This window comes from Hyperolius riggenbachi, chromosome 4, assembly GCF_040937935.1.
Source record: "Hyperolius riggenbachi isolate aHypRig1 chromosome 4, aHypRig1.pri, whole genome shotgun sequence".
Lineage (NCBI taxonomy): Eukaryota > Metazoa > Chordata > Amphibia > Anura > Hyperoliidae > Hyperolius > Hyperolius riggenbachi.
Genome location: NC_090649.1, coordinates 123,046,087 through 123,064,274, shown reverse-complemented (window position 1 = coordinate 123,064,274; position 18,188 = coordinate 123,046,087). Strand labels below are relative to the sequence as shown.

The 18,188-nt window shown below is 43.7% G+C and overlaps 1 protein-coding gene across 1 annotated transcript in view; it reads right to left on the bottom strand.

Moving 5' to 3' along the window:
- The window catches only part of DAW1 (dynein assembly factor with WD repeats 1), a 103,638-nt gene that overhangs the window by 36,497 nt on the left and 48,953 nt on the right, over positions 1 to 18,188 (bottom strand). The window contains exons 8-9 of the mRNA XM_068280528.1: positions 16,377 to 16,483; positions 15,224 to 15,326 (exon numbers count right to left, since the gene is read on the bottom strand). Of these exons, the coding sequence (XP_068136629.1) occupies positions 15,224 to 15,326; positions 16,377 to 16,483 (210 nt within the window). The remainder of the gene's footprint in view (positions 1 to 15,223; positions 15,327 to 16,376; positions 16,484 to 18,188) is intronic.

The window sequence follows — 18,188 nt, the reverse complement described above, 5'->3', positions numbered from 1 at the left end:
AGAGTCAATCTAGAAGAAATCAGAGTGGCCGGAGGAAACCAACGCATATGGGGAAAACATACAAACACTGTGCAAATAGTGCCTTATTATTATTAATTGCATTTATAAAGTGCCAACATATTATGCAGCGCTGGACAATAAATAGGGATACATACAGGCAAGGGCGCTGTCATAAATCCCTAAGAACTGTAGGGATTGAAGGAGGAGGGGATGGTCAACTGTATCAAATGCTGAGGAAAGGTCAAGCAGTACCAGGATGGAGTCGTTTTCTTCAGCTTTGGCAAGGGTAAGGCAATTTACTACCTTGACGAGAGCGGTTTATGTTGAGTGGGCAGGACAGAAACCAGATTGTAGGGGGTTGAGTAGGGAGTTGGTGCTGAGGTAGTGCATGATGCATCTGTGGACCAGGCGTTCAAGGAGCTTTGAGGCAGAGGGGAGGAGAGAGATTGGGCGGTAGTTGAAGGGTAGGGAGGGGTTGAGTGAGGGTTTTTTCAGCAGGGAGAGTACAGTGGCCTCTTTAAAAGCTGAGGGGAAGGTGCTGGTGTAGAGGGAGAGGTTTAACAAGGAGGTGAGGACACGGGCCAGGTCAGGGAAGTGGGGGCGGAGGGTGTCAGAAGGGTTGGGGTCGAGGGGGGAGGAGGTCCAGGAAATCGGAATTAATGCGCGATTTCCTACATTTCCGCTCAGCGGCTCGTGTCCCTTTCTTGAGGTTGCGTGTGTGGGAGGGTGCCAGGGTTGGGGATTGTTGGGGGTTGTTGGGGTGGAAGGTTAGGGGACAGCTTAATCTAAGGCTTAATCTAAGGCTGATGAGAGGGCCTTGTTATATTGTGCTGTTGCTTGATTGGGGCATGACAGGGTGGGGGTGGAGAAGAGGGAGAGGAGGGGGCCAGCTAGGAGATGGTTGGGTTCAGATTGCGCAGATCCCTTTGCCATCGACCAGGCTGGTTGGGGGGGGGGGGGCGGAGGAGGAGGATTGGGAGAGGGTGAAGGTGAGGAGGTGATGGTCAGAGAGAGGGAATGGTGCAATGTCCAGGTTGGTGATGGAGGATATGAGGTCGAGGGTATGACCAGCAGAGTGGGTGAGGGAGTTTGCGTGCTGGGAGAGGCCAAGGGAGTTGGTGAGGGAAAGTAGCTTAGTAGTGGCAGGTGTGCTGGGCGCATCAATAGGAATATTTAAGTACCCGAGGATGATGGTAGGGAGGTTCGATGACAGAATGTAGGATAGCCAGGAGGCTAGGTTGTCAAGGAAGACAGATGTTGAGCTAGATGAGGGGCGGTATAGGACTGCAATGATGGCTGGAAAGGGATGGTAGCGGCGGATTGCATGGGCCTCAAAGAATTAGGCCCGGTTCACATTAGCGTTCGCTATCCGGATTTTCCGGATCTGATCCGGACCGCATACTGAAACGAAACGTACGTTCCGCATAGCGATGTAAAGTCTATGCGGACGTTCACACGCGTCCGTTCCGTACGTACCGGAGCCGGATCAGATCCGGACTCTTTTCCAACATGCGCTATTTTTTGGGTCCGGATCTCCGCCCCACGCACCCGGACCGGAGCCGGACCTGAGCCTGACAGCACCATCCGGAACACAGAAACCAATGGGGAACGGAAGGCACAGAACACACTGCCTACAAAAACCTGATGTTCTACCCCACTTCCTATGTGTATCCAAGCGGCCATTTCGGATGGGGAAACATGGGCCCAGCATATCTGGAGTGGAGCAGCAGTGACAGACGTGCTGGAGGTGAGGCCTACAGCGGAGGAACCTGATTCTACAGGTGCACCAGGTGCACCTTCTGCTGACCCCAACATTTTTTTCTTAAAATTTCGCTATATTTTGCCCACGGATCCGGATGGCAGCCTGATGCATGCCTGATGCAAACGGACCGGATCCGGATCGGATCAGGATCGGAACCACACGGTTCCGATCCGGATCAGGTCCTGATCCGATCAGGATCCGGTCCGTTTGCATGGCAAAACGCAAGAGAGTGCAGAGAGGGGGGAGGTGAAAGCACCCGGAAGGTGCATAATGGGGAGAGGAGCAAGCTCACCCCTCCTCTAGTCCTTTTGTCAGGTCTGGGGGTGTGACTGAGGTTTAGGCCCCCATAGGAGAGGGCTGCAGCAGCAGTACAGTCAGAGGGTGTGAGCCATGTTTCCGTGAGGACGAGGAAGGTGAGGAATTTGGCTATGAAGAGCTTGTGAATAGCTGGGAGCTTACTGCGGGTGGACCTGGCATTCCAGAGGCCACAGGAAGCAGGGAGCGAATGCCTAGGGGTAGGATGGATAGGAATAAGGTTATGCCGAGAGGGTGTGCGGGAAGAGTGTGGGGAGGAGAGAAGGGAGGTGCATGGGGGTTGAGGGCCGAATGGGAGTCTAAGGACAGAAGGGGAGAGGGTGCGGGGAAACAGAAGGGAGACAAGGTGTAGAAGGAAGTGGAGAATGAGCATGTGGTGGTAGTGATGGGGGAGAGCGAGATGGGGAGGGAGATGGCTGGGAAATGGCGGAGGGGTCAGGGAGTGAATTGGAGGGAAGGGGTGTATTTTGTACTGAAGGGATAAGGTAGGATGGGGTGTGAAGGGTGAAAGCATAGACATGGGGGGCAGCAGTTAGACCAAGATGAGATAAATGTCACCAATGATGTGGCTGAAGGGCAGAGCTGGGACAAGGTCCTCCGGCACCGAAGGCTGAGACACCAAAGTGCGCCTCTCCATCCCTCCCACTCCAGCTGTCACACACTGATTGCTATTAGACTAAGAGGGCCACAGGGCCCACAATCTCCCCAACACCTTAATATCTAGTTATCTGGCTTGCAGTCACTGCTATGCATCTCCTTTTCTTATTTATTTCTGCTTCAAACACAATTACGAATGACAGCTGAATGAATTGTGCGCCCCCTCCTACTCTGCGCCCTGAGGCTGGAGCCTCTCCAACCTATGCCTCGGCCCGGCCCTGCTGAAGGGGTTCAGCAAAGTTGCAGCAATAATCAATCTGGGAAGGAGCAGTCCACAGGAAATCAGCAGTGAAGTTGGCAGAACATCAATGACGGCAAATAAGCAAGGCAAGTGTGGGGTATAGTGGTATAGGCGAGGTGTAAAAACGCTAACATTTAATTGTCAGATATTGCACAGTGGAAAAGCTGCCATTTACTTATATTAAGAGTCTGAAGGTAACTATTTTATGCACGAAAAAAAAGGCAACAATGGTAGTGACCGAAATGTTACATTATTAAAAGAAATCCGTGTCTCCTGCAGATACCATCATCCCATTAATCTCCAATTCCCTATACTGTACTGGGTTACAGTAAAATCCCACTTTCAATTAAAATAAATGCTGTAAATGTGTAAAAGGGCTGCACACATCTTTTTATAAGTGAACATTACTAAAGGTCCTATTTTCACTTCAGTTTGTCATCAGCTAGGAATTTCCCAGAATGACTGTACACACAATCTGCACCTCTTTTCAGGCCTGGAATCTGTAGTATGCTGTACAAACTACTACCTGGGGTATATTCCTCTTCCTGCATAAGTTATTAGCTGCACAGTCACCACAGTTATTTCTCACACTTACACTGACCAAGAAACTGCCAGTAAATTTGCCACTCTCAATCTGACAGTTAGGCCCCATTTACACTTAATCAGTTGATACGTGTTTTTTTTCTTCTTCTCCATAGCAGTGCATTATGAAAAATCTTTCAGTTAAAACACGTATAGTGTGAACTGAGATATTGGGAAACATGGGCATTACTTTGAAAATCAGTTGTCCTTTCAGTTAGAACTCAGAGCAACTGATTAAAGAGGAACTCCAGTGAAAATAATGTAATTTAAAAAGTGCTTAAATTTTACAATAATTATGTATACCAGTAAATGATTTAGTCAGTGTTTGCTCATTGTAAAATCTTTCCTCTCCCTGATTTAGATTCAGACATTTATCACATAGTGACATTTATACTGCTGGCAGGTGATGCCACTGGAAGGAGGTGCTGCCTGCTTTTTTGGCAGTTGGAACTAGCTGTTATTTCCCACAATGCAACAAGGCTCCCACTGTGTGAAGTCAGGACCTCAGAGCTGTAAGGTGCTGACATCACACTGTGGGAGGGGTTTCACCACAAAATCAGCCATACAGCGCCCCCTGATGATCCATTTGAGAAAAGAAAAAGATTTCTCATGGGAAAGGGGGTATCAGCTACTGATTGGGATGAAGTTAAATTCTTGGTTACGGGTTCTCTTTAAGTGTAAATGGGGCTTTAGGATCACACTGTGGTGGCTGTGTGAGTGTAAGTGCAAAAGGAAGGCCTGAGCAAAAAAATTAGTAAACAGTCCACGAAACAATGTCTACTTATGACTTGTTTGTGTACAATGAATATATGCAGAAAGAGGCAGTTACCCCATTGTTGAGAGAACCTGAAAACATGTTTATAGCCTCTGCTGCGTTTTTATTGGGTAGATGGAGTGATTTACACATGTTCTTTGTAGGACTGCTAGAAATGAAATTTCCTTCTGTATGATTTCTCATTCCTCTTTATTAAAAAAACAAAACAAACTAGAAATTTGGTTTTAAAGAAACCACATGGGTTTTGCAGAAATACAATGCATTCTGGTGCGCAAGTCAATCCCGGCCTTAGTTTTGTTGTAAGCATAGCAGCTTACTCTCAGGATTTGGTAGATGAAAACAGAAGAATACTGTATTCAATTGAAATGATGTTGCTGCAGGGAAAGAGATTGCAGCAGACCATACAATATAAGCAGACAGCTTTGCTTAGAGCTTCAAGCAAGGCAGTTTTAATTACTGCTCAGTCGGTTTATTACATTTCACCGCAAATTTAGCTTTAAAGTCTTGTGTAAACTGAAATTTGAATACTCTTATTTGGTCCTGAATTTTTCCATGAGGTCAGTACGGAATCCATGCAGGGAATCATTAGAAGAGAAATAATAAATACTGTGGGGAAAAAGTAGTATTGAACAAGTCTACGTTTTTCTCCGTAAATATATTTGGTTTGGTTTGTTACTGACATCTAGTAAAGATGTGGGTAACAATCCAAGTAATCCTCACAAAGAGATCGAAACAAAGAAGTCCATAATTTACATGTACAGTAATGAAGAGGAATGACACAGGAAATGAGTATTGAACAGGCCTACTTAAATTTATTAAATAATTACTAGAAAGCCTTTGTTGGCAATGACCATTTCAAGACGCCTCCAATGTGGAGAAACTAGTCGCACGCATTGCCCAGGTGTGATTTGGGCACATTCTCCCACACAAATTGTCTTCAGATCTCGAATATCTTCTATAAACCCTGATTTTTGGTTCTTTCCATAGACTTAAGTCGGATGATTGGATCATTCTAGCAGCTTTATTTTTTTAAACTGAGCATTTCGTTAGCTGTGTGTTTTGGATCATTGTCTTGCTGGAACACCCATTCAACATTCTGGTAGATGGCAACAGATTCTTATCAATGATGTTGCAGCACATTTCTCCATCCATCCTTCAATACTAAAAAGTCTGCCTGTGCTAGGGAGGCGCATGCGCGGCAGCTCCGAGATGGCCGCTTAGAGAGAGAGCTCCGTCCGGGTCCCACTCTGATTCCGCCGCCATAAAGCTTCCCCTCCGCTACCGAAGCGCGGCTCCGGCAGAGAACAGCAGGCGAACATCCACCCGAGCAGATGGCAGCCAAATCAGGCCCCAAAGCCTCCACACAAGCCGGCTCTATGGACCGTTATGTCCGCCAGCCGCAGATCCAAGATGGCGCCGACCACGCCGAGACCTCCGCTCCTGCCTCCTCTCCACTACCCCAGCAACTACAGCCTGGCTTAGCTTCCCAAGCCACAGAGGACCCACCGCTAACAGCTGCAATGCTGGAGGTAACCTTAGATAAGCATTACCGTTCCCTCCACGATTCCCTTCAGCAAGTTATCCTTTCTGCTCTTAAGGATCTTAAAGGGGAAATCACATCAATAGGGGAACGCACCAATACTCTAGAGGAGAAAGTAGATGCCCTAAATATTAAGCAGCTGGAGATAGAAGATGAGCAGCGCATTATACAAAATGACTTAAAAGCTATAAGAACTGCGCAGGAGGACAGTGAAAACAGGGATAGGAGGCAGAATATTAGGATTAAAGGCATGTCTATGTCAGTTACGCCGGAACTACTGTTACCACATCTCACTGAATTATATAAATCAATAGTGCCAGACCAGCCAGATGAGTTCTGGCGAATGGACCGTGCCCACAGATCCCTGGGGGAGAGACAAGCGTCAGCAAGACGCCCTAAAGATGTCATAATCAAACTACATTACTATGAGGCGAAAGATGCTATAATGCGTGCCCTGCGTAATACCCCCAAAGTGTCATTTAAAGGGGATGATTTATCTATTTACAATGACTTGTCCTTAATTACGCTAGCCAAAAGAAGGGCCTTTAAACCAGTTACGCAACTTTTATCTGATGCCAAAATACCCTACAAATGGGGATTTCCCTTTCGCCTTATGGTCACCAGACATGGTGCTCATTTTACTCTATCCGACTTGGACGACGCCCCCCTCTTCCTGAAACAGATGGGCCTCCGCCCTCCTCAAACACTATCAGTCCAGCACCCCTCATCCCCCTCCACCAGATCCCCACCACGTAAGATACGCCACGTCTCTGAATGGTCCAAAACTTCAATTCGCAGCCTTACTTATCCTGATAACTCAGAAGAGATGGAAGCACTTCCGAGCTGAACCCCTACCCACAGGGGGGCTCGCTCCCCTGGCATGACTTTCACTACACCTGAGGAGGCTCCACTTACTTGAACGCTAAAACAAGCAGAGTTCACATTTATTCCCGTAACCACTTCATTGGATCTGCTAAAAAAAAAAAAATGGAAGTGATCCTGTTCTCTCACTACCGTACCTGACCCAGGACTGGATGTCGGACTCTGAGAGGTTTTTTCTCGGACTTCTCCATGTACCTCCAGAAGGTAACTCGTGAGACTACATGGCCCCCTCGGGGATCATGTACCCTCCAGTACCTTCACCTTTTACAACTACTTTTAGTTGTCTTCACTTATTGCCACTACTTGCACAGTGGCCACCGTACATATGATACTATTTGGTTAATATGGTTTTGTGCACTTAGATTATATACTTGTTCTTATGTTTTTTTCTTTCTCTTCTCATATCTCTACTATACTTTCCTTTTATACCAGAAGGTAGCCATACTGGTTAGTGATAAAGAATATATCTTAGATAATGGTTAAGCTATATACACTAAATGTCAAGGGCCTTAATGCGCCTCAAAAGAGAATGTCCCTTATGAGAGACCTGCGGAGACTTGATATAGATTTAGCTTTCCTCCAGGAGACGCACTTGACTCCTAAAGACTCCACACGCCTCCATAATAGATACTACTCTGAAGTATACTTAGCCTCTGGTCCTAAAAAACGTGCAGGAGTTGCAATATTGTGTAAAAAAGATTTACCTTTAAAGATAGACAAAACTATAAGTGATGTTAAAGGGCACTACCTAATACTTATAGGCTCACTCGCAGGTAAACCAATCACTTTAGCGAATGTCTACGTCCCAAATACACAGCAAATTGATTTTTTATCTGCCTTTCTTACTAAACTCCAGAAACATACCAAGGGAACCGTTATTCTGGGAGGGGACTTCAACTTGGCTTTTTCCTCTACCAAAGACAGAAGTAAAACTACTACCCCATCCACTTCTGCTCTACATGACCGCAACTCTCGTAAATTCCGAGTAGTGCATCGCACTCACGCATAGATTATTTTTTTGCAAAAGCCCATCTCCTACCTACCCTAGTTGACTCAACAATAACCCCCTCAGCCTGGACTGACCATCAAGCAGTCACTATAGATCTTGACTGGTTATCCAATCCACACAAACCTCTGCACTGGAGATTAAATGAATCCTTATTAAAGGACAATACACTCACCGCGGACTGCCTAGAGGAACTACAGACATTCTTCAAAATAAACACTGACTCAGTAACCTCATTTGGCCTAGTATGGGAATCACATAAAGCTTTTATTAGAGGCTTCTTTATAGCAAGGGGTTCCCGGAAAAAACACAACACATCAAAAAAACTGAGCGAATTAAATGCTTCACTTACAAGGGCAATTAATGCTTACAAGCACCAACCGACACAAGATCACTTCTCTACCATACAACAACTCAAACTTGACATCCGTTCCCTACAGTCCTCACAACTTGAGAAGAGCCTGAAATGGAATAGGCAGCTGTTCTTCGAAAGAGGCAATAAACCGCACACCATATTAGCCCGAAAACTTAACCCACAGAGTGTTCAACGAACAATATACGCTATGAAAGACACCCAAGGGGTTACCCACTACGACCCCGCTAAGATAGCCAGCGTATTTGCCTCCTTTTATGAACAGCTGTACAAGCTACCTGACCCCTCAGCTAACCCACAATATACAGAAAAAGTATCTTCTTTTTTAGAACAGCTCAATCTCCCCAAATTAACAGAGGAGGACTGTAGGGTACTCAACTCCCCCATAACTACAGCTGAAATGTTAGAGGTCCTTAAAAAACTGCCCTCTTCCAAATCCCCGGGCCCAGATGGCCTTCCATACTCCTACTATAAATTGTTCCAATCGATCCTCATCCCACACTTAACAACTGTAGCCAACAAAATTATGACAGGTGAAAGCCCACCCACGTCCATACTTAACTCTCTCATCACAGTTTTACCCAAAGACGGTAAGGACCCTCAACTCCCACAAAACTATCGTCCCATTTCCCTCCTAAACTCTGACCTAAAAATAATTACAAAAACCATAGCCAATCGTCTAAACCCTATCCTGGTCAGACTCATAAACAACGACCAAGTCGGTTTTATTTTAGGTCGCCAAGCGGGAGATAATACTCACAAAGCCATTAACCTTATATCTTTGATGAACAAATTAGACAAACCTTCTCTGCTTCTAAGTTTAGATGCAGAGAAGGCCTTTGATAGACTCCACTGGTCCTTCCTATTTAAAGTCCTCGAACACCAGGGTTTCCCAGGACCCTTCCTCCACCTAGTTAAATTTCTCTATTCATCCCCAACGGCCCTAATAAAGCTTCCTTTCGCTCCCTCTAAACCACTCCAAATACACAATGGGACAAGGCAGGGCTGTCCTCTTTCCCCACTCCTCTTTGCGCTCAGCATAGAACCTCTTGCTGAGGCTATCAGACAGAACGCCAATATTAGAGGCATTATACATGGTAAACATGAATATAAAATCTCCCTATTTGCAGACGACATCTTATTGTCCATAATAAACCCATTAACCTCACTACCGGCCTTACATGACACTCTAAACGTATATGAATCCTTATCAGGCTTTAAATTAAACCAAGACAAAACAGAGGCTCTACCTATAAAAGAACCTCCAAGCCTTCTCACTTCCTTACAGACATATTTCCCTTATAAGTGGCAGACGCACTCTATTAAATACTTAGGAATTCATCTCACCCCCAATTATAATACCCTATATAAATGCAACTTCTCTCCCCTTATTCAACGGATTCTTCAGGACCTACATAAATGGACGGCATATAAAATCTCCTGGCTAGGCCGGATCTATGCTCTAAAAATGAATATTCTACCCAGAATACTGTACTTATTCGAAACCTTACCAGTCCTTGTCCCATCCTCTCAGCTGACATCTCTTCAAACGGCATTCCACAAATTTGTCTGGAATCACAGACGACCAAGAGTCCATAAAAACATTCTTACCTCTCCCAGGGAGCAAGGTGGCCTGGGACTACCACTCCTACGCTACTACTATTACGCTGCTCATCTGCGTCAGTTGTCAGAATGGTCCAACCTCAGAGTACATACAAAATGGGGTCTTATTGAAGCGACTAGCATGCTACCCATCTCCCTAGCTTCTTTACTCTGGTCTCATACCACCCCAAAAATTCCACAACAGTATCTACTCCCCACCATCAAATTTACTTTACACATCTGGCGAATTGTGGCCCCGATGGGTAGGCTGAAGTCCTCCCCCTCACCTTTACTACCAATACTGGGTAACCCCAACTTTACTCCAGGCCTCTCCAAGTCCTTCATGAACACCTGGTTCACACTAGGCTATTTTAATCTCAGCAACTGGATCCATCCCCTCACAGGGAAAGTGTACACTAGACCGCAGCTCGAAGATAAAATTAACTTTAATATGCAGCGGACCATGGAATATAATCAAATTATTCACTTTATAAACTCAATTGTCCGCAAACCCTTAACTACCCCTTTTTTCTCCCCCTTTGAGAGACTATGTAACCGTAATGGACATCAAAAGGGCTTAATTTCGCAAATTTATATAATCTTAATGACCAAATCGGGAACCTGGACCCCAGACCACCCATATATGTCAAAATGGTCTTCCTCATTGTCCACTCCTATAACTATAGAAGATTGGGGAAAGATTTGGGAAAACGCCAAACACTCCTCATTATGCATACAAATTAGAGAAAATATTTACAAAATTTTGTTTCGCTGGTATCTCACCCCAGAAATACTGTCTAAAGTATACCCTGGTACTTCGGATTTATGTTGGAGGGGCTGTAATGACGTGGGATCGCTAGAGCATATCTTCTGGCTGTGTCCCTTGTTGACCCCCCTGTGGTCCAAGGTCCAAGAAATCATTACCTCAATTACGGGCGTCACAGTACCACTTGATCCCCTATACACGATTCTGGGCAAACCTCTCCCAAAGGTGAACAGATATACAAATCGCCTGATCAATCATATACTAACGGCAACCAGATTAACTATTGCTTCCTCTTGGAAAAATATAGCCCCCCCAGATATCTCTGAAGTTATTCTTAAGGTTAATTGGACCAGGTCCATGGAAGAATTAACAGCATCCTTAAGGGACACAAAAAACAACTTCCACAAAATTTGGGACTCATGGCCCTACTCATCTCCCATCTACCACCCCCCTTAACTCAATAATTCCACACCCTCCTCACCATGTTATAAGCTGAACCAAAGATGGATACCGTGACTCCAACAAGACACTTTTATGTCTATCCAGCATAAGGCCCTGACTTGAACAGCTCTCTAATGTCTAATATATGATGTACGATGACTGTAGCAATGGCTAACCTTCAATCTCTTCCTAGAACGATCACCTTCCTCTTTTATATCTCATATCTTCACAGATTAACCACTATCCTTTTTCTTCTCTGTCTAGTTATAGTTATACCTTTCTAATAAAGAATCCATAAGTTTCATTGGACTTCAACTTCACAAGAGTTTTGAACCACTCAATTCCCATGGATGGAAAACTAAGCATATATAGTAAAGATAAAAAAGTTGTACTAGCTCTTCATTACTATGTTGTTATCTGATGGTCAAACTATAATTGTAAACCATAGAACTTTTTGTACAATATCATCTAAGTCCAAATACTCTTGCTTTATATTACTATATGGTTCTTACTTGTAGCATAATGCATCTTGTTATGTTTTATTGAAAATCAATAAAAAAAAAAAGTATGACAAAAAAAAGTCTGCCTGTGCTATATGCCGAAAAACAGCTTCATACCATGATGTTCCCACCACCATACTTCACTGTTGGTATGATGTTTTTGTAGTGATGTGCTGTGCCATTTCTCCTCCAAATAAGGTATGTGCAATGACAATCAAAGAGTCTTATTTGGTTTCATCTGACCAGACTATATTTTGCAAGTATTTCATTGGCTTGTCCAAATGTTGTGCAGCAAATGTTAAACCATCTTCCATATGCTTTTCCTTCAGCAGTGAGGGTTGCGCAGTGACCGTGCATAGAGACCATGTCCTAGTTATATCGTTTTATAAAAAAAAAAAAGAAAGAAACACGACATCTGTGCAACAATTTGAGTGCATTACTTATTGTTTACTTTGAAACAACTGTACCTGCTAATTTCAGGTCTTTCTAAAGCTCTCTGCGATAATTTGAAGATTTCTGACAGGTAGTCAAAAATAATCAGAGAAGCACCTGTTTGTGGCCTGTTTATAGTGAAATGATGTTCTTTTCACTTCCAGATTATGGCCCCAGTGGTGCGGATTGGAGCATTCAGAAGCTTAGAAATATGTCTGTTACCGAGGCCATCAGTATGTTTATCAACAATAAGGTTGTGAAGCTCTCGGGACAACTCTTTGCTTTTTACCCATCATGATTGCTTTTTTGTGTGATACCTTGGTAATGAGGAACCTTTTTATAGATCACTAGTAGACCTAGGCCTGTTAATATAATGGGCTCTAGGTCTGTCTCACAACCCCACTCCTTTCCCGCCCCTTGACCGCCGCATGTCAGCGTGCATGCACACCCGTGCGTGTCCACGCACACATCCACCTGCGCACACGCCCGCCCGCGCACAAGCCTGCCCGGCCCCCTGGCCCCGTCCTCCACCTGTCCCAATGGCTGTCCATGCTGCACATGCGTTGTAGCACAAATGCACGGACACAGCGACAGGGGACGCAGAGACACTTGAGGATTATTATATAGGATGAATCAGGTCTAAGCCAGCAGATATTAATTTGCACAGATAGAGGGCAGAGTTGTTTTCTCAATATTGACAGATTTCAGCTGGTTTACTGGCTTTCCACACGTTTGCACCTCCTTTTCTTCATATGCTCAATACTTGTTCACTGTGTCATTCCTTTTTACTACGCAGAACTTCGATTACGGACTTATTAGTTTTAACTTCTTTACTTGTGAGGGTTGTTACTGACATCTGGGGCACATTTCATGCCAATAACCCTATTACAAATACTGGTAGATTTATTGAGAAAATGATTGATGTGTTCAATACTTATTTTTGCCGCTGTACAGGATTTAAATAAATTAATCAACTATACCAGTTGTACAGGGCTGTGGCGTGGCAGCAAGATGCCCGTCTCCCATTGCCTACTTTGTGAGTTTAAACCAGGGGTGAGCAAACTTTTTGGGGACTCATCAGTAGATACAATCTCACTAAATTAGCTGACCCTAAGCAATATTTAATCACTGGGTACAGTCAGAATATAACAAGAAACCTATCTTATCTATAAGATGTTTCCAGGTCTACCCTTCAAGTTCTTACATTCTGTTAAGGTTATCCATGCATTATTCAATGGAGCAAAAAAATAGATCCCTCTCAGATCATAATCTGATCAGAAGGGCATCTATCTGACCAAATCCTTCTACACATTGCACATAGATTTTTGAATAGATTTGAGCATGAAATCTATGTTAAAAAAAATAAATCTATCGAACCTCAGTGTTGCACTGTTTGATGTAGTGCAATGCTATACAGTCGTCAAATCTATCAACGCTCCTGACCTGCCGCCCATTGATGTCTTGTCAGTGTGATCGATCTCAACCAAAAATTGATATAATTATCAATAATGGGGCAGCAGGTTAGTGCATCAATTTCTAGGTGATTTATTTAGTGTATGGACACCTTAATACACATATTTTGGTCAGCAATAGCATTACTGTTCTTCTATGACAGTGTTGACATTTTTGTTCTTTCTATTCAAAAACGAAGACGAAAGGTAGAGAAAGAGATAAGCTGAATTTGTAATAGATTTGCCCAACTCCAAAAAATGACCTACTACAGAATAGATTTCTTTCAGTGCAATTGCTTCTTGGTTGATAAATTGTTCTGTGTTATTTTCTCCAATTTCAGTTTTACAAATTAATTTTGCTATTTTTATCATCTCAATTCTAGTATATATAGGAAGACATCTGCTTCCTGGAAATAATTGGTGGTACTTGCAAGTGACAGTGAGCTCACACTCTTCAGCAGCGCATTTGAATGGCTGCCGCTTTAACACAGCAGATGTTGGTGGGTGCCTGTCCTGTTCATTAGGAAATATGTAGTTTGCAGATCATATATTCCTTCAAACTCTTCGCAAGCAGTAAACTGGACTGCATTTTCTCAAACACTGCCTTGCTGTGGTTGTTTAATAAACTGCAAACCCTTATTACACCAGCATGACATCATCTCACTGTAGTCAGATTCAGCTACAAACTATAGTACATCACTAAATGATTGCACTGGCTGTTGCTCTAACATGGTCCCCCCTCCCCCAGGTGTCCCATCAAAAAAAAAAAAAAAAAAAAACAGGTAGCCCTCCAGTATAGGCAAGCAGCCAGCCAAAAGTGCCCCCTAGTATAAGTAGCCAAAGGTGCCCTACCTCCCCCGCCCCACGTAGGACATTGGTGTCGAGTGGTAAGTAGCTTCCTGCTGCTGCCTCATCCCCAACAATAACAGACCTGCAAATCAGCAGCAACTAGAAGAGAGCAATGCACTGTAATCAGGAGACACTCTCCAAATGCCGAACAGGAGCAACGACATCACTTCCACATCTGCAGTGTACTCCGTGGCCACTACACCACTCTCCCCCTTGTTCATGCTGCCCCTGATCTGAGGTCTGTGTGTGAGTGACGGGGAGGCAGCGGTGGCCATACAAGTCTTAGACATGGTGGCCCTGGCAGCATGGGAGATCTGTGCTGTGGGTGAAGCCTCAAGTGGCTGCTTGGTTTGCCTGGGCCAAGCAGCACCTCTGTCCTCCAGGTGGAATATTACAAATAAATTGTAGGTATAGGTTACTACCATTACTGAATGTTCAAAGACATGTGGATGTACCTGTAAAGGTATGCTGTGTAACTGTTCCATCATAATGACTAAATGAATGGAAGTATTTTGCAGGTGTGAAACTGGAAAACAAAATACGTAGACCTGTCCAAATATGGACATTTTATCCATTACTATTGAGTTCATAGAAATATGTTCTATATTTAAAAGTAAGTAAACTGGTGTTGTTTTACCAACGGAGGCCTCCTCAGCACACGGATGTAACATTCAGGAGTTTATGAGCGAACAAATCTGATATTCCTAAAATGTTGTGGATTATTTATTAATAACACATCTTACCAGGAAAGGTGCTCTGGGTTCTCCAAACAACAAACACACAGAGATGAACTGAATGGTAATCCCATAAGTAGGTTGAAAGTTAATGATTCCTACCAAAAGCTAAGACTGGACTGAAAATATTACAAATTGCAAATCAATGTCAAAAGTACTTCTGCAAAGGATTATCCAATTCCTGTACAAAACATCTGCCACATCCAGCAACCTTTCCATTTCTATTCTAATACATATTTGAATATTACTATAATCCCAGAGCAGTGTTGTATGTTAGGAGGCGGAATAGACAATATAAGGATGTAATATCCATACCCTGCAGGTTTTATCCATTGACGCAGTGGCGATTAGGGAGCAGTCCCAATTGAATTGTGCACTGCTGATCTCTCCTCGATGGCCTATTAGGGTGTGAACCTTCCTGTGCAGAAGAAAAACAGAAAAAATGAGGGCCTATGATAACAGTGCAGAAGTGTATGAGTTAATTAAGCGATTGTGTGCACAGGTGCTTTGCTTTCAACACGGCTAGGCTGCATACAGTATATATCCTAAAGATGGAAGAGCACATTACAGAGTTCACTGATCTCTGAGTAATTCAGTTGCGCTGGTTCAAGGGTAAAGCTAATGAGGCAGAGACTTTAGGCCAAATGCTTAAAGCAAGTCTTTCAGGTCACAACAATTGACTGAACTAACAATACTGCCAAAGTGCAAGTACTTGCAACAGTCAACAAATATTGGGCTTGATTCACAAAAGCGTGCTAAAGCATAGACCGTGCTATGCGTTTAGCGCGCAATGTAAGGTGTGTGAAGGTTTGCACGCGTAAAGATTTACATGTGCGCGCTAACGCGGCAAAGTGTGCACAACAACCTTCGTGCACACGTAAATCTTTACGTAAATCTGAGCTCTCTGACCCAACTTAGGTCGGAGACAGTCCTAGTTTCTGAAGAACTTGTACATCAAAGAAACCGTGAAAGACAACTTCAGATAAGCTTTTACTGCAGAGGCGTTTAAAAGATCATTAGCTCTGCTCTGTTTCATAGTTTAAAATACGGATATGCCTTAAATGCAAATATGACAGAATGATGCAATGTTATAAAAAAAATGCCATATAACTGAAAATAAAAATATGAGACTCTTTTCTTTGCTTCTAATGTTAATTATCACCGCCACAGATTGTCCATGTTCACCCTTAAACCTCAGCTCCTCATAATATTGGTGCATATTGCTATAGTCATGAATCATCTCTCATATAATTAATCTGCAGATAACAAAAAGTAATCAATAATTCAAATACAGAAGTAATTAAAAGAGGAGCAGGTTGTAAAGCTACTCTGCGGACATCATTTTGATCATGGAGCAAAGGTTAGGCGCTTCTGCTTTCTATCTCTGAAGCTCGGTCTGTCTCTAAGCACTTCTATTAAGTTAAAAAGCACAGGGTGTAATTATGATGCCAGGCACATAACAGCTTACCTGCCAGAAGGGATGTCCCATACAGATACTGTATGATCAAAGGAGCCTGTGATCAGTCGCTCTCCAGTCGTGTTAAATGACAATGAAATGATTTCTGCTGAGTGTCCCTGATGAATAAAAACAGAATCATGAATCAAATGAGCTCTAAAGAAAAATCATGTATCAGTCTAAAGCAATGCAGCCAGCTTTACAGTTATTTTTTGTTACAGGCCTTAAAAATGTTGTGTTCAAACACGTCTTTCCCTCAATATTGGGTGCAATTAAGTCTGTTACATTTGGGTGCCACCATAGGCACACATTTAAAGATCGGCTATCACTGGAAATTTGGCCGTAGGATTCGCCCGATAAAATATGTGCGTGCGATAAATCAGCTGAGTGGCCCCGGTGCCTGATATTTTACCAGGTGGGTCCTGCCCCCAATTTTACACGGTTAGCTGATCTTTTACTAGGTGCCTAGGCACCAACCGAGGGGGAGTCTTAAAGAGAACCAGAGACGAAGCACCGTGATGTATTTTACCATACATATATCAGTGGGAACATTAGAGAAAACACCTACCCGGCTTTCGGTTTCATTCTTTACTGCTCAGCCTGCTTGTTAACAGCCTTGATAAAATCCCTGACTGAGCATTCAGTCTGGCTTTGCTCAGGAATCATTATAGCTGAGACTGTCTTTTCTGATGTCTTTTCAAGCCCAAGCCTGCCCCCTTCTGGCTCTGCTATAACGACTCAGCTATAATGAGATCACGACAGGGCCTGAGCAGGAACGACAAGCTGCCAGGCTGGGTGCACTGTGTGCCGAGGGGCAGAGGAGATCAGGACTGTGTCACTGCAGAAAGGACAAGCTGCCAGGCTGTGTGCACTGTGTGCCGAGCGGCAGAGGAGATCAGGAATGGACCTGGGCAGGAAGGACAAATTGCTATATGACCAGTTATACTCCTATGTCAGCATTGTTAAGAGGAGATTTATTTTACAGAACTATTTAAATGCAATCTCCACTCCTTTGCCCATCCAGATGTCTACAGTATAGACTCAGCTGAGCATAGAGGAACCTGGAGACAGATCATCCATCTAACTACAGCACCATCTGCTCGAAACTGTGCACTGAATAGAAAATTGTGACTGATCTACTGTATTCACATGAATGTAGACTTTCCAAGTGTCACAATAAGGTGGAAAGGTGATGATTTCTACGTTACATGCAAGGAAAAGCATGAGTCGTTATCTAACCTGGATGGACATACTGCTTGTTCAGGTGTCTCCAACAGCACTGAGGTATATATGAGGTCTAAGGGAAGTGTCAACAAGGAGGCCAGGTGCTACAGATCGGTGCTGGTCCTCTATTCTACAGAAACTGATCTAGGCTCTAGCGTAGAGGAACCATTTGACAAAATGTATGTCCAATGGTTTTAGTGCTATGGAACATGATTGGCTCCAGCGATGCATATAATGTGATGTGAAGGCATGAAGTGATGCCAGTGGTCGTGGTGATATGCATGAAAGATGGAGCGAAGTGATGGGTGATGTACAAAGGTAACAGAAACATAACTGTGAATCTAACTTGCTAGAACTACAAAGTGCAAGTATTCTGTAAAAGGATACTGCACATATAATCAAAGTCCAGTTCATACTGATCATGCTCAGTTGCAAAGCAATAGGGGATGCAGAAGGTTTGAACGCACTGGGACCCCGGGACAAGAGGAGCCCACTAGGGGCCCTCCTTCATTTATCTTATTAGCTTTTTATTGGTGCAATGCTGGTAATGGAAACCTCTATATGTGCATTGAATAGTGGTAGTCCTTAATCAACTGTTTC